This window comes from Engraulis encrasicolus, chromosome 19, assembly GCF_034702125.1.
Source record: "Engraulis encrasicolus isolate BLACKSEA-1 chromosome 19, IST_EnEncr_1.0, whole genome shotgun sequence".
NCBI classification, from domain to species: Eukaryota; Metazoa; Chordata; class Actinopteri; order Clupeiformes; family Engraulidae; genus Engraulis; species Engraulis encrasicolus.
In genome coordinates, this window is record NC_085875.1 from 38,308,857 (window position 1) to 38,334,244 (window position 25,388).

Genomic DNA, 25,388 nt, shown 5'->3' on the forward strand with positions numbered 1-25,388 from the left:
ATAAGTAAATAGCCAGTTCTAGTCAATCGGGTGCCCTAGGCCTGCCCCTTTTCCCTCTTTCCTTTTTCTTGTATTTAGAAATTGGCATCTGTAAACATAGCATTAAGGTCTACATCTGATTGAGCACATCTGATCTAGTACCTACACAGGTACATTCATACTGAGTGTGTATATAGGCCTACTGAGTGTATAATGAATATTCATTGTTAATGTGAAGTGTGAAGTTTTATGTTGGTTGAAGTTCTGATTTTGTGGCACTTTTTGGTATTACTGGCGCCCTCAAGACATATGCCTATTCTGCTCTAGGCGACTGCCCTGTCTGCCTATGCCTAGTGCTGGCTCTGGCACCATTCCTTGCATAAACCCAGTGTATGCTACGTTATGAGGGCAGAGCCTGGCTACATTGGTTTTCGTTGGGTTACGGAGTGATACTGGATCGGGTGCCTAACCGGTAAAAAAGTTCAGTCAGATGACTTTTTTTTTGCTTTAATCCCTGCCAATGCTTCTTTGGTCTTATGAGGCTAAGCAGTTTCCACAGTTACACATAGTGGAAGGGCATCAAGTTTAGTCTGTTATTCAGCCTCAGACACAGGGAGTCTGGGTCTGAATCTGGATTGCTGGGTCTTCCAACAACATTGTAACCCAAAGCATACATTTAGATTAGTTCAGAGGTTCTTCAAGGACACTAAAACCATGATATTGGAATCACCCGCTCATATTCCAGTCCTCAATCCCACTGAGAGTCTGTGGTTAATGTCTATGCTCAGCATCCATGCGATTTGGACCAGCTAGAACACTTTGCAGTGAAAAAATGGGCCAAAATCCCTAGTGGGGCACGAGCCAACCTAGGTAGCAACTTATGAGAGCCTGTTGTCAGTTTTGGTTCATAAATGGCGCCTTATTGACTATTAATGATCAGGGGGCTAATAATTTTGTCCTTGTCATTTTTGCCCTTTTTTGTTTAAAATCATCGCAACAATAGAAAAATCCAAATTCAACTCATTGAACATTATCTCCATCAGTGTATTTGTTTCCAGAATAACAGAAACGGTGAATAATGGTTATTCTTACTGAGAAATCAAGAGAAATGTCTAATTTCAGGAGGGGGGCTAATAATATCGTCCTCAACTGTAACTTTGCCCACCATACCATAGCGCTATTATTTCTGTCGCGCTAATAAGGTCCTTTCCCCCTGCGATTTAAACTCACATCCAGTCTCTTGAATATCCAGACTCAACCTACGAGCATCCAGACTCATCCTACAGTTCTACTGTCTGCAATCGCGATTATGCACTGCTGAGCACATCGTTATTTTTAAACAACTAAATCTCGACACAACGTGAAACTTTGGCGCAAGTATCACCAGGGTCCCTGTAGCCCACATGAACTTGACCATCGTTGTGAATATTATTTCTGTACATTACTTAAATATCGACTTTGACGTTGGCTCTACCTAGGCAACAACAACACGGAAGTAACGCTTGAATGCACTGCTGAGCAAATCAAAACTATGCTGACAAAACCCTCTTTTAAGCAAACCCCTTCTATACGAACAAACTTGTTAACGTTTGTTTTCATATGTTGGGATCTTGATAATACTACAACCCAAGTTTGATGGTCTATGAAGCCTTAATTGTATTTTAAATGCAGCAATTTTGACGGTATGCTGCCCATAGGGTTACACTGTAGAATCCTCGCCGTGGGGAGCGAAAATGGCGTCCATGATTCGAGTTGGCCAGACTCTCTCTATTTACGGCTCTGCTTTGGACCATCTGAGGGCTGCTGATTGGGCGGCCTATAAAAGGCTTCCCATCAGCATTCTCTCTCTCGCACTCTCTCTCATCCCATAGGCACATTCGTGGCGACCGTATGGTCAGGCCTACGACAGCCGGGACTCACACCACACTTGCACCCTTATGGACAACACTCATTTACTGATACACTCTTTGGTTAATTCACATTACTGATCACTGATACATGTTGTAAATAAAATACCTTTTGTAAAAATGTACAAATCGGTGTGGTCTCCCTTAATGTTACAGCCACTAACGAGCCAGTGGTTGTGACAATGAGTCTACCTGGACAAACGTGACAAGGGGGTTGTTAATGAAACATCTAGCCTAGGTTAAATTCTGAATTTGGCATCTTGGGTTTCATTTACAATTTTTTTTTTCATTTCACTTAGCTGATGCTTTCTTTTTTTTTATTCAAAGCAACTTACAGTTATTATTTTTCAAGGAATTGATTACAGTCCCTAGGTTAATGTGGGGTTAGGTGCCTTGCTCAAGGGCACTTCAGCCATGGATGGAGATGTAGGGAGAAACCTACAATGCCTAGATTGAAAGACCAACTCTCTAACCACTAGACCACGGCCCCAGGTATAGCCACTGTATCACTACTGGCCTTAGCACGTATAGTATGCCATCAACCAAAGGCCATCAGAGAGTGACATGAAAGGTTAATTTTGTCATCACGTTTTTCTGAGAAAAGGTTTGCACACTCCTTGGTGAATCTGAGGAAGACCACAAGGTCGAAACGTCATCATGCCAATGAATGAATAAAAAGAACTTTAAGAGGAGGCAAATACAAAGTAGGCCTAGTTTTCGTTCTGCACCAGGGATTGTGCCCAAGCTAAGCCGCAAGTGACATTATGCCATCACACCATAAAGTTCTCATTTTGACAATTTGTAATCTAAATAAAATTGAATCTAATATATAAATTAAAAAAAAAACTATTCAATGTAAAAGTCACAATGGCATCCATCTTTTTGCATAAAAAAACAGGTTTATTATACAAGTAGGTCGTCAAAACAAAAACATTGTCATTAAAAAATGATTAAATATCAAAATGTAAAATCTACAGTCAAGTTCTGCAGATATGGAGAGATTCAAGTTTTATGTACAGAAACATGTTGTTCAACATTGTCATGTAAAAATGCACTACAAGTAGACGTAAAAACATCTGGAATTTCCAATTAATCAGGAAACAAACATGTAGACTAGGAAGAAATAAATAATGCTCCTTTCAGTGTGTTTCTTCTTTCAGTGCGCTAAATGTCACTGATTTTACTTTCCCAATCCCAATGCTGAGTAAACTTTTCTTGTAAGACAGTACAGTATACTCTGAGAATCAATATGTGGACCTATAGCAGAAGAGAGACAAAACTGACTTTCTGTGCCTTGCTTTTAATAAAATGCCAATACATTTTCACATGAAGGCTGGTCATCGGCCCCGTCCGCGGCTCAAACAGCCATGGCACTGACTGTTATGCCGGAGACCCGAATTCGATCCTGCGAGAAGGGTCATATCCCGATCCTCCCCTGTGTGTCACTTCCATTACTGTCCTGTCTCCTCTCAAACTAGCCTGGGCGAATAGCCGACTGTTGACTCCGTCAATCAGTCTGGCAAAAGCCATGAGGAATCCGTCTCCGTGGACGATGGGAGATGGTCTGATCTTATTTAAATCATTAATTCATTTAAATTAATTGAAGTTCCAATCTTAAATTAAAACCCATATTGTGCTTTATTAGCATGCCTGTTACGTTATAGCATCGCAAAAGCATACAAATAACAAAACGAGAGTGTGAATATAGTTACCTTAACCAATCAGTAACGGAGCTCGCGGGTGAGTTCTACGTCACCACTCTCAACTGTTTGCTGATTGGCGAAACACTGAGAGAACCGAGCTCGAGGCTTTTGCCAGACGATGTGCGGAGCCAAAATCTTTGGGTGGAGTACAGAGGATGGCGTCGCGAGGCTACTCTCAAACAGTCTCAAACAGTTTTTTTTTAAAAAAGAAATTAAGGCTGGTGATCGGGTGGATTGCATCCAGGTGCTCAGGCAAATGCATTCTTTTAAGCGCTTATTCAAATAGTTAGTCTTGATATCTACCCTGAATAACAGCACAGATATTTACCCTGCATCCTTAGTGCAGGTGGATATGTCAGAAAAAAAGAGGTTTAGGAACATTTCATATAGATTTTTCCAAATTGTGTTTTTTATCAACTACAAACCCCATAGTCTTCAAATCCACCTGTTTCCATTTTTTTTCCGAAGTGGAAACGCCCAAAATCCAAGATGGCGGATATGCAGTCAGATTCTAACACAATTGAATGTAATGGAAGGAAACATGTCATATACATTTTTGGAATTGGTGTTTTTTAGCATCTCTTGGACCCCCTGAATACAAAACTACCTGATTCTATTTCCCCCCTTCATTTTTAGAACCAAAATCCAAGATGGCTGACATAACATATAGCAAAAATGACATGTTTGGTGTTTTGAGGTCTCTAAAGTCAGTGTTTTTTTCTTGTATTTTTAATATTCTTGATGTATACAGGACCGTTCAGTCAGTCATTACATGAATTTTTAGAAGCAAAATCCAAGATGGTCAACATTGTAGCAAAATATGAACATTTGGTATTTTCAGGTTTATTAAGCTATTGTGTTATTTTGTACGCCTATTGGTAATATTTTGATAGGCACATAACTGTCATTACATTAAATGTTTCGTCTCATAGGAAGAGCATCTGGAATTTGGGGTGACACACTGTAAATCTTGTGCGCACATGTCGGCTAGCAATTGGCTAGTTGCAAAAAGTTGGCCTGTTGCCTCCAACTAAACTCTCTAGACTGCTCAGAAAGTAAAAGAAAATCCTATTAATTCATTTCATTGAACAACTGTAAAAAAAAATAATGGGCAAGAGGACCACCTTCATGATGTGCAGTATCATTGAGGGAGCCAGTTTCTTTTCATTTTTATGTCAATTATTTTCATAAAAGATTCACACTTGTGCCACTTATACGGATCCTCATGATGCCAAAGGTCTCACAAAGGTCAGTGTATGATAGTGTGGCAATCAGCAGTCAGCGCACCTGCCAATCTTGCACCTGAAACACAGAGGACAGACCAAGGAACCAGCAGGGAGGACAGCCAAGCCCCCTTGAGTCATGACATATGGTAGTACTTTGGGTTTGGGTTCAAATAACATAAGGCCTTTGTTCCAAGTCGTGTGAGCCCACTCTCCTCTTCTTCACTACACATGGCTTCAGAATTGGGATGACTTGCTATGAGGCCAACATAGGCATGCCAACCGGATGAGCCACAACAGACCCACACAGACGTGATCTCAATGGATGCTACTGATGGGTGAAGCATAATATTAGACACCATGGATGATATAGGCCTAAGTAAGTTGGTAATTATATGAGGGACGTTCAGAGTGTGTGAAGCACATGAGTGGGGTTACCGTAGGGAAGACCATATCAGGGTATGACCCATCACTACAGTTGAGGATATTCTCTGACTGTCATGCCAGAGAGCCCAGTTCTATGAGTAGAGAGCATGGCAAGATTGTTGGCATTGGAGGAATGCAACATCCCGGATAGAACATATGGTTTCACAGCCTTCAGATAAGCTGAGGCTGACCTTGAAGCAACTTTGTAGCCCTTTGCCTCGATATAGGCAGCCAATCCAGTGAATGTGCATATTACTGTACAGGTAGCACTGCATAATAGGTAAGCCTACTGTACATGAAGTGACTCATAGCAATTGTTGTTGGAACAATAATTTGGACCAGCATGGAATCCTCTGTGCTCGAATTCACAAATGAATGGCGTCAGAGTAGAGTAGAGTAGAGTATCATTTATTGATTTATAGACCTGAAAGCAACATTAATGTTGATTTTGCTAAACAAAATGTCTTCCATCTTGGATTTTGTAATGGGCTTAGTTTATGTAATGGCTGACTTCACATTCATGTAACAAATATTACCAAAACAAGTCAACAATGGCTTTATAGACTTCAAAATATTAAATATGCCAATTTCGCCATAAATTATGTCAGCCATCTTGGATTTTGCCACAAAAAATGAAGGAAAACATTGAAAATAATTTGTTTTCTATTCAATGTTGTCCTGGAATTATAAAACAGTTCAATTGAACCTTTAACTGCATTAATGGTGAAATTTCTACACACAATGGCAGCCATCTTGAATTTGCCACTAAATGTTCACGAAAAAAATGGAAACAGGAGGATTTGTATTCGGGGGGGGGGTCCTAGAAGTAAAAAACACCAAATGGAAAAATCTATATGAAATGTTCCAAAACTTACATATCAACCTATACTACCTCCTCTGTCAGGGCGTTATCCTCAAGTTCCCCAGTCAATCAATATTTAACAGGCATTATCATCACAATAATAACTCTCATAATCATCTTCATCATCTTTGTAAAAGACGCTTTTTTCCTGAAGGCTGACCAACAGGTGCTTAGGTGAATGCTTTCATCTGAAATATTTGTGTGTGGATGGATATTCTATCCTGCATCCTCATCAGCAGGTGGTTCAGACAGGGGGTTGTCATCAGTTGCCAAATCAAGACTACGTCCAAGATCCATATCAAAATCATAATCATCATAATCATCGTCATTATAATCATGGCCAGAGTAGTCATCAGGATCATCATAGATAGATACAGATTCTCCTTCATTTGTGATGCGATCCATTGTGTTGCATTTGCCAAATATCCTCATTATCTCTGCATTTATCAGTGGGTTTATTGCACTGGTACCTAGAGAGGGACAATAGCCGTGTGTAAATACCAGAACTCGATTACCTTTATGGTGGAGGAAAGTAATTTGAAAACAAAAACATTCCTAATTGAAAGGAAGAAATGACTTACCCTGTTAATGTCAGGATACAATCCGAACGTCTGTCAGAGCTCTTCAATAGCTGTAGTGCTTCGTGTAACAATAGACCATGATGAAAATTACCACATTCTGTGCTGACACTGTAAGGGAGAAGATACATGACTATAGGTGCTAATAACTTGGATATTTTTATATCTTGTGGATATTTTTAAAGGCAGATATTTTTGTTTCCGTTGACATATTATAAACATGACAAGTGGATAAAAGAACTCCACTCTGACAGGTAGGTTTTAGCCCCCTAAAAGGGATACTTTTAAACCCTGAGTTTAAAGGCGATTTCTAAGTCTCTGTTTATGTGTAAACGAGAGGTCAAAACGGATGTGTTTTCAAGAATATCGAAACATGTATAAACCGCTTCTTTCTCGATGGCTTTGGCTTTGATAACATGCATGCAAAATGTATGTCGGCCTATATTTTTAATTCTATCTATTTACATATTCTGATCCTGTTTACACGAAATGTAGATAAAAAAAATCACCACTGTGACAAGAAATAAAAATATGGATTTAATAATATCCATTTAAGGGAGCTAAAACACTCATTGTGACTATTTGCAAGTAATTCTGGGAAACAATTACTGTTGTCTTTCACAGAGGCTAGCTACTGAAAAATTATTTTGTTTACATATTTATTTATGCAGAGAAAGCATAGCCATATGGAAGAAATCTTACTGAAACTTCTTCATGTTAAGACAAGTCCGGATGAGGGAGATGACTGCTTGAGCCCAACGCAGGTTAAAGAGAGGCACCTTTAGGTCCACATACTGCAGGTCAGGTAGAGCACTCAGGGTTGAGAGGAAGGCAGCCTGCTGTCCATCGACTGTAGGACTGGATAGAACACACAGTGTGATATTTGTAATGTAATGTACAGTAGGACTCTCAGTGATAGTCAGATCATATTTCCACCCCTCAAGCCAGACAAATCTGACATGCAATAGCCATTGCTCTCCACTCTGCACTGAGTCACCTGGAAAGACAAGGGAGCTACGTCAGGATGCTCTTCATCGATTATAGCTCAGCTTTTAACACCATCATTCCTGACATCCTAATCCCCAAGCTGAGACATCTAGGACTTCCATCATCCACATGCTCCTGGATCAAAGACTTCCTTGTTAATCGTCCCCAACAGGTGAAACTAGGTCACCATCTCTCAACCACCCGCACCCTCAGCACCGGCTCGCCCCAAGGATGTGTGTTGAGCCCACTTCTCTACTCCCTCTACACGTTTGACTGTAGCCCCATCCACCCAGAGAACATCATTGTCAAATTTGCAGATGACACAACAGTGGTGGGGCTGATAACCGAGGGAAAGGAGGAGGCCTACCAGGATGAGGTCCTGAAACTTGGAGAGTGGTGTGCATCCAACAACCTGGCCCTGAACATCTCCAAGATGAAGGAGCTCATCCTGGACTTCCGGCGGAACAAAGATGCTCCTGCCCCCCTGTACATCAATGGAGAACGTGTAGAGCAAGTGAGCTCATTTAAATTCCTAGGTGTACACATCTCCGCTGATCTCTCCTGGTCGACTAACACCTCGGCTCTGGTAAAAAAGGCCCAGCAGCGATTGCACTTCCTCAGAGTACTTAAGAAAGAACAGTTAGACTCAAGCTTGCTTGTGACATTTTACCGTTCCACCATAGAGAGCCTGCTGACCTACGCAGTGTCAGTGTGGCACTCAAGTTGCACTGAGGCTGACAGGAAGAGACTGCAGAGGGTGACCAAAACAGCACAAAAAATCATAGGCTGCCCCTTGCCTCCCATACCCACCATCTACAACTCACGCTGCGTAAGTAGAGCCAGGAGTATCATTAAAGATCCCACACATCCTCACACTGTTGCCCTCTGGCAGGCGCTACAAGGCATTGCCAGCCAGAACCAATAGGATGAAGAACAGCTTCTTCCCCAAAGCTGTTACAACAATGAACACACACTTACTGGACAATGCTCATCTATAAAGGACTGTGCACTTCGTAGGGAAGCTAAAATCTCAGTATACTTTATATACTGACAATAAAGGCTTTCTATTCTATTTCTATTTCTATTTCTAATTGTTTTGTGTTTTCCAGTAGTACACACACATATTCCACTAGACACTCAGTCGAGGAAAGATTTTTGTTACCTGCGTACAGAACTGGAGCTGGACAAAGAACACTGCACTATAGAGGAATGCTGGCATGGAACTCCCTGCCCAATTTCTTGATTAAGGAAAACATTGACAAAAGCTTCAAAACTAAATTAAAACTGTTTTTGTTTATACAAAATACATGACTTATTTTTGGTTTCTTATTGGATGTACTTTACTTTATTAACTTGCTCTGATGTAGGCCTACTTTCTCCGTTTGTGTTTTATTTCACTCTCTATTTATAGGGTGAAGGCAGTATTAATAGGACCAACGTAACCTATGAGTGACAGGTTCTCATTTCCTCTTTTGAGTTTGTTTCGTTTTGTTTTGTGTGTCTTGTGTTTTTGTCCTTGTTGGGGTTTGCATCATTTATTAAAAGAAAAGAGAAAAATGTAAAATAATGTATGGATTTGTTTTGACCACAGGAAGAACAGTGCTTCTATAAGGAGAAAACTGATGTGTTGTCAATAAAGCAATCAATCAATCAATCAATCAATCAATCAATCAACGTCCCTCTGCTATCTGGGTAGCCACATGTGTTATGGTGTATTGCAGCCTCTCTCACTCTACAGGGCTCATGCCTACGATCTGGATTAAGCAAGAGAAGGGGTGGAGCACTGCAAAATAGCTGTGACGTTGTGAGCTGTGTTGTGACAAAGAAATCATGTTACTGCATGCATTGCAGACACTGAAAAAAGGCTGTGCTGTTCTGGGAGAGAGAATTATGTTGCTGCATGCAGACACGTCTCTCTTCCTGCCTCACCACTTCCTCATAGTTCAAGAACGGGTATGTTTTTGTGTTTCTTGTTTGCATCTCTGTGTTTTGTGGTAGGTTATTTGCTATCTAATGTTGATATAACATGTTGTAGAAGTTATATGTTTTTGAGCTTCTAATTTGTTTATTGCAAACTTTAAACTAGCATCTTACATGTGGTTTAAATTAACAGCCACAGGAAATGCGTACACTATGTTCAGAGAAAACCTCCGACTGTTCTGAATAATGAGCAGTTTTGCGTGTGATACATCCAGCCAGCATATTTCTGTCAATTTAGCTGGGTAAAAAAAATGCCTGCCACAAACATTGAAAAGCTTGGAGAGCAACTTTGAGCAAAGGCAGCAGGCTGTACGGAGGTGGTAATGATAGCAGGCAGACATATTTCCTTTTCAAGTCCGTTAGCCTAATTTTGTAATCCTGAACCTTAAGCACGTATAATTGCATGTTATTTACTAATATTTCCACCCATAAGGAACACATTCGTCTCTTTGTGATTTGGGGGACCACAGCCCCAGAAGTGCATGAACTGAAATCATCATGGCTTCAGACTGGCATGGTGAGTACAAGTACCCTACAGGACACCCTACACAATACACACACACGCACGCATGTCACCATTGATCTGTTTTTGTTACAAAAGGTGTGTGTGTGTGTGTGTGTGTGTGTGTGTGTGTGTGTGTGTGTGTGTGTGTGTGTGTGTGTGTGTGTGTGTGTGTGTGCGCGCTCTCTCTCTCTCTCTCCAAAATAAGATGTAAATGTGTACCCAAAGTTATTTATTTTACTCTAGAAGTTGAGCATGCCCACGCCCTTTAAAAAGATAATTTCCCCTATTTCTCCAGATGATCAGTTTGTGGACAAACACAGAGCAGCACTCATTCAGAGGGTTACCATGGTGATGCCACTGGCTGACGAGTTGCTTTCCGAGGGCATGCTCCATCAGGAGGCCTACGGAGACATCAGGGCCGGACCGACCAGACAGGAGCAGATGAGGAGACTGCTTGATGCTGTGGCTGGAGTAGAGCAAAAGAAGTCTTCTCTCTATGATATGCTGCAAAAGCATGAACCTCATCTGCTTAATCAGTTGGGTAAGATCAATGCTTCGTACATTTATTTCTTTTTTGTTAGCCTGTAGTTCTTCAGAGTCAGTCAGAAGACCTAAGCACTTGCAGACCTAAGCACTATTACTTTTACACTACATTTTACACTGTTTATTTAACTACAGAATACAGTACAGGCTAGTATAGCCAATACATATTTGTCAACATTCTTTTTGCATGTTACAGAGTTAACCAGTTATTTTACTGCAAACTATAACTTAGGTTACAGTGGTGTATGTGACAAATAAATTACTCTCCTCTGTTCTACTCTACCTACAAAGCTTCTATTGATAATAATTCATAATTTTCAACAACAAAAAACTTCACCATTACATTACCTGTAAAATGTTTGGCACACTCAAATGTAAGGAAGAACTCACAGCAGCCATGGTCTACTGGTTAAGACGCTGCACTGTAAACATTTGAAGGTTCCTCAAAGTGCAATATCTTAACACTGCTCCTGCTTGTTGGGCTGTTCCTTACTATCATCAAAGATAGTCACTATGGCTGACCAAAATACGTGTAAATCAAACCACGCCTACGCAAGGCAAAGGAGTGTGCTCAAGTTCGGTCTCCTAAGGGGGCATTGTAACCTCCTTCTTCTTGCCTTTCCATGGCGTTTGGTGTCAGCTTGCATAATGTGTGCGCTACTGCCATCTTCAGTGTTAAGGGAACTCCATTTATTCTCAAACTCTGCTGGTCTCCTAAAGGGGCATTCACCTGACGTCACATGGATCCCAGAAAAGTGCAGGCTTGAATCATTTCTACCTCATCCACTGTCTCTGCTATCATGTTGGACGGTGGATCTGTTATTGCTGACTAATAGATTTCACTTTCAAATTAAGAGCAGTCCTCTGTGCGTTTAGAAAATCCATATAAAAATTCCAATGAAGCTCATTTAGAAGTCAGTAACTGTTTTAATGTTTTTGTTCCAGAGAATAACCTTGGTACTCCCAAGAAAAGGCCATTGTCACCTGAGAGAGAGAAAAAACGAACACGATCTCTTGGTGAGTTTCTGTTCAACAGTAGTTTAACAAACAATTAAATGACTAATAAACTGCGATTATAACAGTAGACATGTTTTACCTTTAAAATACTGTGTGCAGGTGAGAGCATTGCTCGGTACAAGGAGACACTGCGTATGGACTACGAGACATTTCAGGAATATAACTCCCTTCCTGGTGAAGAGGAACTACTGGCTGATCGGTACATAAAGCTCCTGATTGTTGAAAAGCATCGGCAGCCGGGAGAGAAGGAAGAGGAACTCCGTTCCAGGGGCCAGGAGCATAGCGACGTTCTTAGCTCCAGATGCAGCAAGAATGAATCCAACACCAGTATTGAGCAGCTGTTCCACCCCAATTATCGCGGACGCATCCCAAAAGCTGTCATTCTCCAGGGAGATTCTGGACATGGCAAATCATTTACAGTGCAGAAGATTGTTCACGATTGGGCTTGTGGGAACCTCTACCAGGATCAGTTTGAGCTTGTGCTTCTCCTGAAATGCAAGGAGCTTAATTGCCTGTCAGGGAACAAGAGTATGGTGCAGCTCCTAAAATGTGATTCTGAGTTCACACCCATGATTGAGGAAATGCTAACAAAAAATCCAGAGAAGGTGCTCTTTATCATGGATGGCTATGATGAACTGAAATTCTCTCTAGGAGAAGACACTAATTATCCATGCGGTGCCTTCACTGAAGCTCCTATTGAAGCTACCTTAAGCGCTTTGTTGAATGGCCGAATTCTAAGCCAATCTTTCCTCTTGGTCACCACCAGGTCAGCTACCTCAGACAAACTGAGCAAGCAACTACGACACCCTCAACATTTTAATGAAATTCTAGGATTCTCAGGAGACGCAATGAAGGAGTACTTCCAGAAGTTCTTTAAAGACACCCAGATGTCAGATGAGGCATACAAGTATGTGAAAAATGACATAATGCTGTCTACTGTCTGCTACATCCCTGTTATATGCTGGGTTGTCTGCACAACATTGAAGGACCATTTTGAGGATGGCCATGACAATATGAAAGGGCTTGAAACCACCACATCAATATTTCTGAACTTTGTGTCCCATTTGCTGAAACATCATTGCCAAAATTTACAACAGCCTGTCATCACCTTGTTGAGAAACCTTGCCAAGTTGGCAGAGAATGGCATACTAAAGAAGCAAGTGTTTTTTGAGGAGGAATGTATCTTGAAGACATCTGATCCTAAAAGTGTTCCTTTCCTCAACAAGTTCCTCAGGAAGAAGAAAACCGAAGTGAACACTACGTTTAGCTTCTTGCATCTCAGCTTTCAGGAGTTTTTCACTGCTCTGCATTATGTCATCACTGACAATGAGAGGGATCAAAAAAAGCTTGAAAACAGGCTTCCTTATCAAAACCACACTTTTACTGATCAGCCAAAACTGCTTAAAAAACCAAACATGTACTACCATGACTTTCTGCCAGTAGTTTCTTTTCTATGTGGCCTTTCTAATAAGAAGGAAGTCGATTTCATCAAGCAACATCACAATATTTTTGTGTCACCAGCCGTTCGGGCTTCTCTGGAGGAGTGGATTCTTCAAGTAATTAAAGATAGAGCTAATCCAGATTTTCATAGAGTGACTCAAATAGAACCATTCATTCTTGGCTGTCTCTATGAGCTGCACGATGAGCAGTTTGTGCAGAAGGCCATGGAATCCTGGGGCCCTATACATTTTTATGGCTATGTTCTTTCTGGTATGGACTGTTTGGCTCTGAAGTATTGCATTGGCTGCTCTAAGGGCATCAGCCATCTTGACATTGCTATCAGAAGTATGGAGCACCTAAGCTTGCTTCAACCTGTACTGGACCGTTGTAAGAGGCTAAGGTTAGTTAGAAGTTCAGGTTAGACTCTATTTGTATCAAATAACTTATAAGGCAAATATGTATCAGTCTTGTTCATCCTTGTTATCCTCATGTATGCTTAAAATGCTCTACTTCTATTAAAGGTTGGAACTGCACGAACTGCAAGATGCCGAAGTTGATGATCTAATCACTGTCCTGGGGAATAGAACAGCTGATACCACACTTGAGTAAATCAAATTCCAATTTATCAAATTCCAAATAAAACATTAGAATGATTGCTGTACATCAGGGATGGGCAGCTGATGGCATGGGGGCCACATGCGGCCCACCTCCTCGATCAGCCCGTAGATAAAACACAATATAGAAATAAAAAATAATAATAATGACCAGATTTTTTTTTGAATACTACAGAATCAATCCATTGTAATTGTATCTTTGGCTGATCGAGAACACTCCTCCTATTCCTTCCAACAATATTGGCTGTCAGTGAGCAACCAAGTAGGCCTACATCTCAAACTCTGCAAGTTGCAGTCAGATCCATGGTCATATGGTCCTCCGATGGTGGCGATGAAAACATATTGCCCTCCTTAGCATCAAAGTTGCCCATGCCTGCTGTATATTATCATATTGTTTGTAATTAATTGAACTGAATTAACTGAATTGAGAATACGTATAACACTATAAACAGTATTAAATAGGCTACATATATATGTATCACAGTAGAATTTTTGCAGCCTATTCACAAATGTTATCTGTTTCATTAATTAACCCCCACCATTCATTTCTGGGAAAATTAGACTATCATACATTAAAGGTTGATATTCTCTGTGGCCGCTATTTTGACTTTCCAGTGATGTACATGTTCATTTTACTGCAAAAATGACTGTACTTTGGTCAGAATGACTACATTTACATATCCTACTATCTTTAAATGTTTTCATATTTCAATATAGAGGTACAGTATGCAGCTGACAACTACACATGGAACTTCTAATTCTAACTTTCTAATTTAAAAAAATCCATGGTGTCCATTATTCCTTACTTATCAACAATAGTTTGCAGTGTTCTTCTGACTTATTTACCATGAAAATCGTTAGTTTTATAAATGATGAGGAAAGGGAGAGTGCTATGTTGGGTCAATTGTTTGTAGAAAGGAACAGGTGCTCTTGAGAACGGACATGAGAGCTTCAGGATTTAGCTTGTGACAATCTCCAAAATGTAAAGGCCCAAACAGTAGGCTCCTTGTTGAAAGTGGTAGTCTTAATGATCCAGACTGGTCGCAGTCGAAACTGGTTGCAGATCAGTGTGCCTCAGATCATTAAGACTATTACTTTCAACAAGGAGCCTACTATTTGGACCTTGACTTTTTGGAGATAGTCACAAGTTAATTACTGAAATTCTTGAGTTTTATGTAAAGCCATGGGAAATTGACTTAATTTAGCCTATTGAACGAGGGATGCTGTATTTGTTTGCCATTGCCTAGAATGTTTAAGGGTGTGTGCATGTGTGTTTTTCACAACAGAATAATTCAGTCCAAACTCAGTGAACAGAGTTTGCTTCAAGTCATTCCGGCATTCCGGCATTCACTGCAGTATATTTCAGCAAAAAACATCACCTCCAGTGTTGTAGCTGCAGCTTCACAGTATGCACACAAGTAAGAGAAAACTTTTGCCTATATCAAAAACAGTTTTTTGTTTTGTTTTTGAAATAGCCTTGAAAAAAGCTCTCTTGTCTTTGATAGGCTTGACTCTTTTGATAGGGACAACTTGCACTCATCCTCTTTCATCAGGTGGGTTGGTTCTCATGCTGCAGCAACACGTATGATTTTATATTCTTTGTTTACTTTTTAGCAGATTGTATTGTGGCTGTTTATGATCATGGTTATGATCAAATGTCTTCACAGCAGAGATACTTTCTAAAAAACGTAGATGTTTGATGCCTGGTTTCTATGAAAATGATTCATTCATACAGACATATCTTTTTGATCTACAAAAGCCTGCAAGGATTCATATGCCATAGTGAACGTGCAGTCTGATTACAGTCAAACTGCAAACAGAGCCAACTGCACAATGGTTCAGTGCAATGTGTTCATATCAGGTAGATATTTAGTAAGTTGAGCATAAGTGAGTGAGTACCCAGCATCACTGTCCCCATCCTCCTCTATGACAGAGGTACCCCCCTCCCCCCAAACTGTACTGTAACGTATTGTATTGTACTCTGTATATGTAACAGCCTGATTGAGGTCAGATGCTGCGATGAGGATGCTTCCTTCTCATCCCTGTCTATCAGCGTAGAGGACAAGAAACCTACTTACAGGTGAGTTGTATTTGCACCCAATAATTCTTTATCATACTCTGTTTCATGTAGAGCTTCCTAAAATGTAGGTTTTACTCAATGAACTGCCTCTTTTAGGATTACCTCTGGATATTTTCACAAACCTGGTCCATGTATTGTTGTTCCATTTGGTGGTGGTGAGTAAAGCATTATGCATCAAATTTAACTTCAGTGTTTAAACGCTTGAGACATAGCCCCTGTTTTGTTTTTGCTGTCGCCAGAATGGCAGTGAACAAGTCAGTAGTGTCATAGTATTGTATAGTATCGTAGTACTATGTTCCACTGGTGGCTGGTGGAATGGCGGACATTATGAGGCTACAGACTGGCCTAGTGTGATTGCATAGCTGTAAATTGCAAGGGGACATCTTATGAATTCATATCAAGTGTGTGAATAAGCCTCAGTTATTATAGAAATGATTGACAATGGAGTGAAAAGGCATAACACTGTGGTCACCCTTGTTGTTGTGAATTAACACCCTTCAGGGAGATTCAAGATCTCTTCGCTTCACATTGGGGGTCCTTTAGCCCTCTGTTGTGCATTATTCCATGACAATGACCTTCTGAGTCAGACAATATCTGATACCTGTGGTTTTCTATATAGTTTCCTACAGCAAACGAGAAAAGTCAGACCCAGCTCTCTCGCTCAGTTTCTCAAAGTACACGGAGACCTCAAGCACTGAATGGATTGACATAATGCAGAGGTTTCACTCATTGAAACATTTAGACCAAAGGTAAGACAGCTATTAAAGCCTGTGTTTGCTCTTTTCAGAATGTGATCTTTTCTCTTTTTATGTTGTTTATTGTATCTACTCTTCTCATCAAGAGAGGGATGTTGTTTTCGTTTTGTTGAGCTAGAAGGCCAAAATACTGTATGTAAAGATAACAAATGAATTACTGGAATAGTTCAAAATGTGGGCAAAGAATCTGTATCCATGGCAGTTTATGGAATTAAATAAATAAACGTTTTCATGATATTCAAATTTTTTGGCCTGCAGCTGTATGACAAGCATAATATATGATGAGCATAAGGTTATTTTTGCCGTAATATTGTTTAAAAAGGTCTGATTTGTACAATTCTAAGGAAAGATGGACCATAACTCTTAAATAACCCCATGAACATTTAGCTAAAAATCAACTTCAAGTAGGTCAGCCATTCTTGAACATAACTGTGCAAACAGTTAGCCAGGCCATGCCCTCCTAGTGACGCAACACCTTCGGCGTTGCTTCTGGTCAGGCCAAGAGCAATGTAAATATCGTTTATGATCTCCCAAAAAAACGGGAACTCCACCCAGTTTGTCGGACAGTAGCAGACTTAGGGAGGCAGGTCAACCATGCCATTTGGGAAACGTTAATTGCTATGGTCCTTGTCAGACCCAGTCTCGAAGAGATTTGAAAGTCAATGATAATCATGCTAGCAAATGGTCTGAATGTCCAAAACAAAGGCTAGTCAGATGTATTTTTTACTTAAGTTTTTGTTTATGTACAGTGAGTCCAATATGTATTTGATCCCTTGCTGATTTTGTTGGTTTGCCTACTAACAAAGACATGATCAGTCAATAAATGTTATGATAATATGTATTCTAATATAGAGAGACAGAATATCAAAAAGAAAATCCAGAAATTAACTGAAGAGAATATATATTAATTTATTTCCATTTCATCGAGCAAAATAAGTATTTGATCCCCTGCCAACTGATTACAGTTCCGGGCCCACAGACCAGATGGGCACTTCCGATCAACTTGTCATCTGAATTAAAGACACCTGTACATACTAACATGCATAAAAGACACATTGAATCAGCAGAATCAGCCCATAGTATGAGTGAATCAGTCACACTCCAACCTCACCAGCATGGAAAAGACCAAATAGTGGTCAAATGATATCAGGGACACGATTTTAGACCTGAACAAAGATTAAATGGGCTGCAAAGCCACAAGAAAGAGACTAGGTATTAATGACCCAGCTGTTGATGCATTTCTTCCAAAATGTGAGGAATACAAAATGACTATCCATCAGGCTGTCTGGGGTTCTATACAAGATTTGACCTTTTGTAGGGATTTGATAATCATGAGAACAGAAAGAAATCACCCTAGAGCTGTACGGGATGAACTAGGCAATGATATCAAAGCTACTGGGACCAAAATCACTGAGAAAACTACTGGTAGCATTTAATGCCACAGAGCTTTAAAATCCTGTAGTGCACACATGGTACCTCTACTTCAGAAGGAACCTGTGCAGTCCCACCTGAGGTTTGCCAACGGACATCAGACTGGTTTAGGATATGATAAGGAGGTGCTGTAGTCAGATGAAACCAAAATCAAGCTGTTTGGCCTTATCACAATTCAATGTGTTTTGAGAAAGAGTACTGCTGTCTATGATCCCAAGAACAACCTCCTCACCATCATGCATGAAAGTGGTATCATTATGGTTTGAGGTTGTTTGTCTGGCCAAGGCACAGGACAACTTCACACCAATGAATGGATGGAGGGAGACATGTAATGTGCAATCCTGAGTGCAAACGTCCTTCCCTCCACCACTACACTGATGGGTGGGCCATTGTTGGATCTCCCAACATGACAATAATACACAACATACAGTCAAAGCAACGAAGGAGTGGCTCAATAAGAAGCATATTAAAGTCGTGAAGTGGCCTAGACAGTCTCCAAATATTAACCCTATAGTAATTCTATGGAGAGAACTGAACCTCCCATTTGCCAAGCTACAGCCACAAACTATTAATGTTTTAGAGATAATGTGCAAAGAGAAATGGGCAAAAATTGTTTCTACTATATGCACAAACATTGTCATTAACTAAAAGAAGCATCTAACCTCAGTGCTAGAAAACTAGGGCTTTGCCACAAAGCACTTTATCTTCTTTAGCTAGAGGGGTCAAATACTTATTACCCTAAATTAAATACAAATAAATTAAAATATATTATTTTAAGTTATTTTCTGGAATTTCTTTTTGATATTCTGTCTCTCCATATTTGAATACATATTATCAGAAATTTATAGACTGCTCATGTCTTTATTAGTGGGCAAACGGGCAAAATCAGCAAGGGATCAAATACATATTGGACTCACTGTATTTATCATTTACTTTTGATCATAACTCTCAAAAAGGACTGATTTGCCTCAAACTAATGCTGAAAATGAGGAAAAGGAGAGTCACAAGGCAAATTAATGCAGAGAATGGTTCTTTTTCTTGTAACACAAGATAATCCTATACAGGCTTAAACGGCAGAAGGGTTGGTTGTGCTCACTCACTGGTTGTGCTCACGCTCGCACTACTTGTAATGTCTACTAATAACTGCATGTGTGTCCACATTTTACATTGACTATTCTCTAGCGGTCCTCAATTGGCCATTGAGATGGATGCTTTACTGTTGTCCCTGAGTGCCACACCTCATCTGCTGAGCTTAGAACTGGAGGTGACCTGCCTAGATATGAGCTGGGCTGCTTGGACCCTCTCCCTCCACCAGTCTTGCCCTGGTTTGGCTAACATTAGGTAAGCTCAAGACAGCAAGACATCAAATACCAGTAGGAATAAAATGTAATAATGTGAGTTGTCATTATCCCCTATGATTGACTGATCTGTTTTTTTTTCAGGGTGGTTGAACAGATTTGTGGGGATGACCAGAGTGTCTGTTCATGTATCTCTCTGAATAAGCACAAAGAGGATGCTTCATTACGCAACACCTACAAGTAAGTTATAAGTTATTACACGTACTTCCATAGAAATACAAATGGCTTGGTGGTCATACGTCAGCATTTGGATGTACAGTATGTAATAGAAATGAAATAATTATGAGCCCATGTTATTATTATATCATGTTACATTACAGTACACTTAGCTTATGCTTTTCTCCAAAGAGACTTACAGTTATTTACAGGGGATTGGTTACAGTCCTTGGGATTTGAACCTGCAACCCCCTGATTTTAAGACCACTGCCCTGACCATTAGGCATGACTGCCCAATGTTATCAAATGCATATGAAACTCATTGTCTTAACCATAGCACAGCCAAAAATAAAAATGTCAATACAGTTAATGAGGATAATGATCAAAAATGTATAATGTTTGTACAGTCTGATATTGTACAACTTCAGTATTCCTGATGAGGCATTTCATGGAATCAGTAACACCGCATATCCAATAGATTTTTTTTTAAACTATTATTGATATCCTTCTATCTGCAGTGTGCATTGCATTGCAAAATAAAGGGAAAAAAGGGATGTCTTCAGAATAAACTTTGATATGAATCCAGATAGAATTTTTGCCTCCCTGTGGAGAGTCGAATTGAAGGTACTTGAAGATGGAGTCAAGAGTCAGGGTAAAATTCTGCTCTTAATCTTTACACAATATGATGTCGAATTATTTTTATTTTAATTTTTTTAATTATTGGGTTGGGTTTTTTTTTGTCTTTTTCGACTTTATTCGACAGGACAGTGTGAGAGGTGGACAGGAAGCAAATGGGGAGAGAGACGGGGAAGGGTTGGCAAAGGACCCGGGCCTGGAATCGAACCCGGGTCAGCCGCATGGTAGACAAGTGCCCTACCGGTTGCCCACGGCAGGGCCAATATTATGTAGAATTAACTCTGAATACACTGGCCAGTAAGAGCAATGCTATTTTAATTTATTTAAATTTAAACTCTTTAAGGGCTATATTAAACCGGCATCTTTTCGGTGTACTAGTTACTGTACCTCCGCCAAGGAAGTTATGTTTTCAGGCGTGTTGGTTTGTCTGTTTGTCCGTCTGTTTGTTTGTTTGTTTGTCTGTCAGCAGGAAAAGTTATGAACGGATTTGGATGAAACTTTGTGGAGTTGTTGGAAATTACAAAAGTAACAAGTGATTAAATTTGGTGGTGAACCAGATCACGATCCAGATCCAGGAATTAAGAAAAAACTTTGAATTTTGACATTCTGGTTTCTGACTCCACAAAAAGAAGGCAGAAAGACTTGAAAAAAATATGGTGTAACATAGTCAAATGTTCTATCAAACAGCTTCCTTGGCGAAGGTCTGCACTCTCTGAGTGCATTTCTAGTTTTAAATTGTGGTTAATTTAAATCATCGGCTTTACAGTATATCACGTAAGTGAGTACACTTCACAGTTTTTGCAGATTTGTGAGTATATCTTTTCATAGGAAAGCATTAAAGAAATTTCACTTTGACACAATGATTAGTGACCTTTTAACAACATATAACACCACTTAAAATTCTTGTTCACTCAGAAAAAAACTAAATACAGCCATTAAAGTTTGAACATGTACCCACAAATGTGAGTACACCCCAGATTAAAATCCGGTAGAGAAGGGGCCGTGTTGGCTCGAATCGTCTTCAAATGAAAAGGGATTAAAAGGGAGGTCATCGGTGTGCATTTCAACCTTTCTTTCCATTGAACTTTTACATTTTGAGTGTGCACCTGTCTTCAATAGATTAGTGTGAGATTTTAATGCAATCCTATGGAGAATATCATGATCTGCTTCAGTAGTCACAGTGCATGTTGACATGCATGTTTCTTTTGGGTGTAATTCAGATTCCCAATGTTGACAGCATTCATGCATCCCCAAACCATGTCAGTCCCACTACCATGCTTGGGTATTGAGAGGATAAACTTTTTTTGTAAAACTCACTTGTTTACCACCACACATGCTTGACACCATGTAAAGCAAATGTCTTTATCTTGGTCTCAAGAGAGATGAACAGACCAAGGATATGGATCACTGGAACCATGTCGAGTGGTCTGAAGAGACCAAGATAAACAAATTTACTTTAGATGGTGTCAAGCATGTGTGGTGGTAAACAAGTGAGTTTTACAAAAAAAACCGTTATCCTCTCAATAGCCAAGCATGGTAGTGGGACTGACATGGTTTGGGGATGCATGAATGCTGTCAACATTGGCAATCTGAATTACACCTAAAAGAAACATGCATGTCAACATGCACTGTGACTACTGAAAGAAAGGTTGAAACGCACACCGATGACCTCCCTTTTAATCCCTTTTCATTTCGAGACGATTCGAACACGGCCCCTTCTCTACCGGATTTTAATCTGGGGTGTACTCACTTTTGTGGGTACATGTTCAAACATTAATGGCTGTATTTAGTTTTTTTCTCTGAGTGAACAAGAAATTTAAGTGGTTATATATGTTGTTAAAAGGTCACTAATCATTGTGTCAAAGTGAAATTTCTTTAATGCTTTCCTATGAAAAGATATACTCATAAATCTGCAAAAACTGTGTGGGGAGTACTCACTTACGTGATATACTGTATATGCTAACCACTTACCCTGTGAAATACTGTACTAGTCATTGAAAAAGCTTTACTACATGACTATGACTTAAGTCTTTAGTAATAGCCTACATTTCAAGTTGGTCATTGCCACTCTGGTAACAGCAAATTTATAACAGGGGCCATGTGTTAACTACGTACATTTCATAACTTTTCGTGTTGTTGGCTTCCAGACTCTCCTTCAAGAACTACTTCCATGGTTTGTCCAAAGTGATCTTTAAAGACTCCACAAAACCACCTACGCCGGCCCTGTCTAGAATCACACTCACACAAGCACGGCCCATGGAGATAACTAGCTTCGACTGGAGAGACATCTGGGAGAAGCTTCATTGCATGAAAAACAACAAAGAAAAGTAAATGCATCTTTTTCACTTGGATCTCAGATTTAGATAGTGGATCAAACATTTTCACATTCCACTCTGAAATTAAGCAGTAGAGGCCTCAGGTAGGGCTATAGCCAGGCCTTGCCAACTGCCAACATTTGTCTCCACATTACATCTGGGTTAGGTCTTCTCGGACGATATTACTGTTGCTAGCCAAACAACATCAGCTAGCGGGGAGGGAGTGACGCATTACAGTACATACGAGCTGATTACATGTCATGACCAAATGTACGAATGGAATCTCCGTAGTACTCGTAGCTGCTCTAAATCTATATTTACCAATAAACAAATACTACATTTCTTTCTAGGCTGGGTGGTGGAAATGTCATTTTACAAACAAAACTGCACCCTTGCTGTGTGTGTGTGTGTGTGTGTGTGTGTGTGTGTGTGTGTGTGTGTGTGTGTGTGTGTGTGTGTGTGCGTGCGTGCGTGCGTGCGTGCGTGTGTGTGCATGCATGCGTGCGTGTGTTTGCATGCATGCGCAAGTATCTTGATGTACACATACAGTATGTAATATTTTGATTTTTTTTTTACTACTCAGCCCTACAGTTGATGGGCAACAGGCTGCCTTCCTCTCCTCCCTGAGTGCTCTACCTGACCTGCTGGAAGTGTCTTTAACAGTACCTTGCTTTAACCTGCCTTGGGCTAAAGCAGTCATCTCCCTCATCCAGACTTGCCTTACCATAAGGAAGATTGAGTAAGGAAAAAAAAAACGTGTGTGAGAGTGTGTGTGTGGGGAGGGTGGCGGGGGGTGGTATGTGAGTTGCAGAGGTGTATTAGACAATCTAAAATGGAAACAAAAGGACTCTGATATAATGTTGTAATGTTGTACTGATATAGTGTTATTCCCCCTTACAGTGTGAATGTAGGACTTGGCGATCCTTACGGGAATAACGGTCTACTGTTAAAGGAGGCACTACAGCTGTTGGAGAGTTCAGACAAACAGTCTGATTGCATTCTGACTTTAGAAGGGTATGTCATGTCTTCCCATAAATTATGAATGTGTTCAGAATGTACATACTGTCCTCCAACATTCCGAAAAGGAGTTCTGGTATTTACACTCTGCTTTTTAATGTCCCTGTATAGGACGCAGTGCAGTAAACCTACAGATAAATGCAGAGATAATGATAAAAGCCGGCGATGCAACACAGGTGTTGTCATCATATACAAAGGAGAATCTATGCAAGTGCAATTTCGTCCTTCCTTCGATGTTTGGGAAGAAGAAGAAGAAGAAGAAGAAGAAGAAGAAGAAGAAGAAGAAGAAGAAGAAGAAGAAGAAGAAGAAGATGATGATGATGATGATGATGATTATGGACATGGGCCTCTTGACTGGGAAGCTGAGGATAACCCCCTGGCTGAAGCACCTGGAGATGAGCATGCTGATGAGGATGCAGGATAGAATATCCGCACAAACTGTTTGAACAAGCAAGCTGTCCACAGGGATCAGCAAGGGGTCACTTGTCCCAGCAGGCCCAGGAGGTGTGTGGGTTGGTACATTATGGAGAGGATCTACCTTTCAGGTCACTTTTTTTCTGGGCCTGGCAAAACTTGTGAGCTGCCCTGTACATCGGTATCTGGGTATCTTGAGAGAGAACATTATCCTGTAGCCCTAGTAACTAGAAGAGATTTGACATCATGATATTTTTTGTTCAATGTGGAGCGCACTGTTTATGAAATGGGTCATATAATATATTATACATACACTGGGTTTTATATGTACAATATGACCTATTTCATAAACGTAGCTATCTCTCAGTCCGCTCCGCATTTAACAAAAAGTATCAAAATGTCAAATCTCTTCTGGTTACTAGGGCTTGTCATTTGGGTTTGTAATCTGCTCCAAGATTTCAATGACCTTGAGTAGGGCAATCTGTGGGCTAAATGTGCCCAGGTACTGAAGTAATGGACTAATGCCCAGAACTAGAATGGGAGCATAAAAAGCCAGAGCATGTTTGTGCGCCCCCTCAAAATCGTGGGCCAGTCCCTAAAAAAAAAACCCAACAGTATCGACCCCTAAGGGGGCTTGGCTCTTGGGGAAATGCCCTGTATGCCAGAGTACCAATCCAGCCTAATCTTTTTATTTTAACCCATTTTGTCCTAAGCCCTTTTTGGGAAAGGGTACCCACTGCCTATTAAATCCTAAATATCTCAGCCTCCAAAGTACATACAAACATGAAATGAGTGGCATTTAAAAGCTTTGACGCTCGTTTTGCCTTAGAATGTGTTCATTCAGCTCTAACTTACCTATATTTTTAATAAAAAATCTCAAATCTCAAGAACCTGAATGCAGCGTATGTGTGTCTCCAGGAGACAATGGGTTAAAGAAGAAAGGTGGAAAAGTATAACATGCTTGCCTTTGTGTATATTTCATTCCTAGTCGGGACACTTGGATAATCATGACTATTCTGTATATGTTTTATTTTATTTTTACAATGCCTTGTGTTTTACTTTTCAATAAAATGTTCCTTTGGTAAACAAAGATTAAACAACACTGCCTACAGTACGAGAGCTCTTTTCCTGTGACCATAAACCATCTTGTCATATTGATGAGTCTTTTTAAATATTTAATACATATTTAATATATTAGTCTTTTTAAATATTTAATATATATTTAATTATTTGGATCAACAAAGGCTATATTTTCTTACACAACTATTCCTCTTTACAATGCTGTAATTGTTTTCCAAGTCACAGTTAAGCGTACATCATAAGGAAATGTTTTCATGAATGAGGTTTTCAGGTGGAGCCTTTACATTGGCACCACCCTTGGCGCACTACGAAACTGAAAGCCATTTTCCCGCCAGTGTGCCACTCCATGCTTATGTGCCGTCTTCCCCTGCTTGCTTTGTTC

General features: G+C 40.1%; 1 protein-coding gene and 1 long non-coding RNA gene across 3 annotated transcripts; one reads left to right on the forward strand and one right to left on the reverse strand.

Moving 5' to 3' along the window:
* Positions 1-6,429: 6,429 nt before the first annotated feature.
* Positions 6,430-7,597, reverse strand: LOC134470183 (uncharacterized). The gene is made up of 3 exons (XR_010039171.1): positions 7,381-7,597; positions 6,682-6,789; positions 6,430-6,570 (listed from the first exon to the last, which is right to left on the reverse strand). It is a non-coding gene; the product is annotated as an uncharacterized LOC134470183 (long non-coding RNA).
* Positions 7,598-9,976: 2,379 nt separating this feature from the next.
* Positions 9,977-25,037, forward strand: LOC134435400 (NACHT, LRR and PYD domains-containing protein 1 homolog). 2 transcript variants are annotated; one of them, XM_063184325.1, is made up of 14 exons: positions 9,977-10,162; positions 10,446-10,691; positions 11,810-13,550; positions 13,672-13,755; positions 15,051-15,182; positions 15,761-15,844; positions 15,941-15,999; positions 16,464-16,593; positions 19,213-19,371; positions 19,473-19,568; positions 22,328-22,507; positions 23,079-23,234; positions 23,396-23,509; positions 23,624-25,037. In XM_063184325.1, exons 1-14 carry the CDS (start codon positions 10,144-10,146, stop codon positions 23,934-23,936), a joined length of 3,513 nt encoding a protein of 1,170 aa, XP_063040395.1. In that variant the 5' UTR covers positions 9,977-10,143; the 3' UTR covers positions 23,937-25,037. The 2 variants fall into 2 exon arrangements, with proteins under 2 accessions (XP_063040395.1, XP_063040397.1); XM_063184327.1 differs by lacking the exon at positions 15,051-15,182.
* The last annotated feature ends 351 nt before the right edge of the window (positions 25,038-25,388 follow it).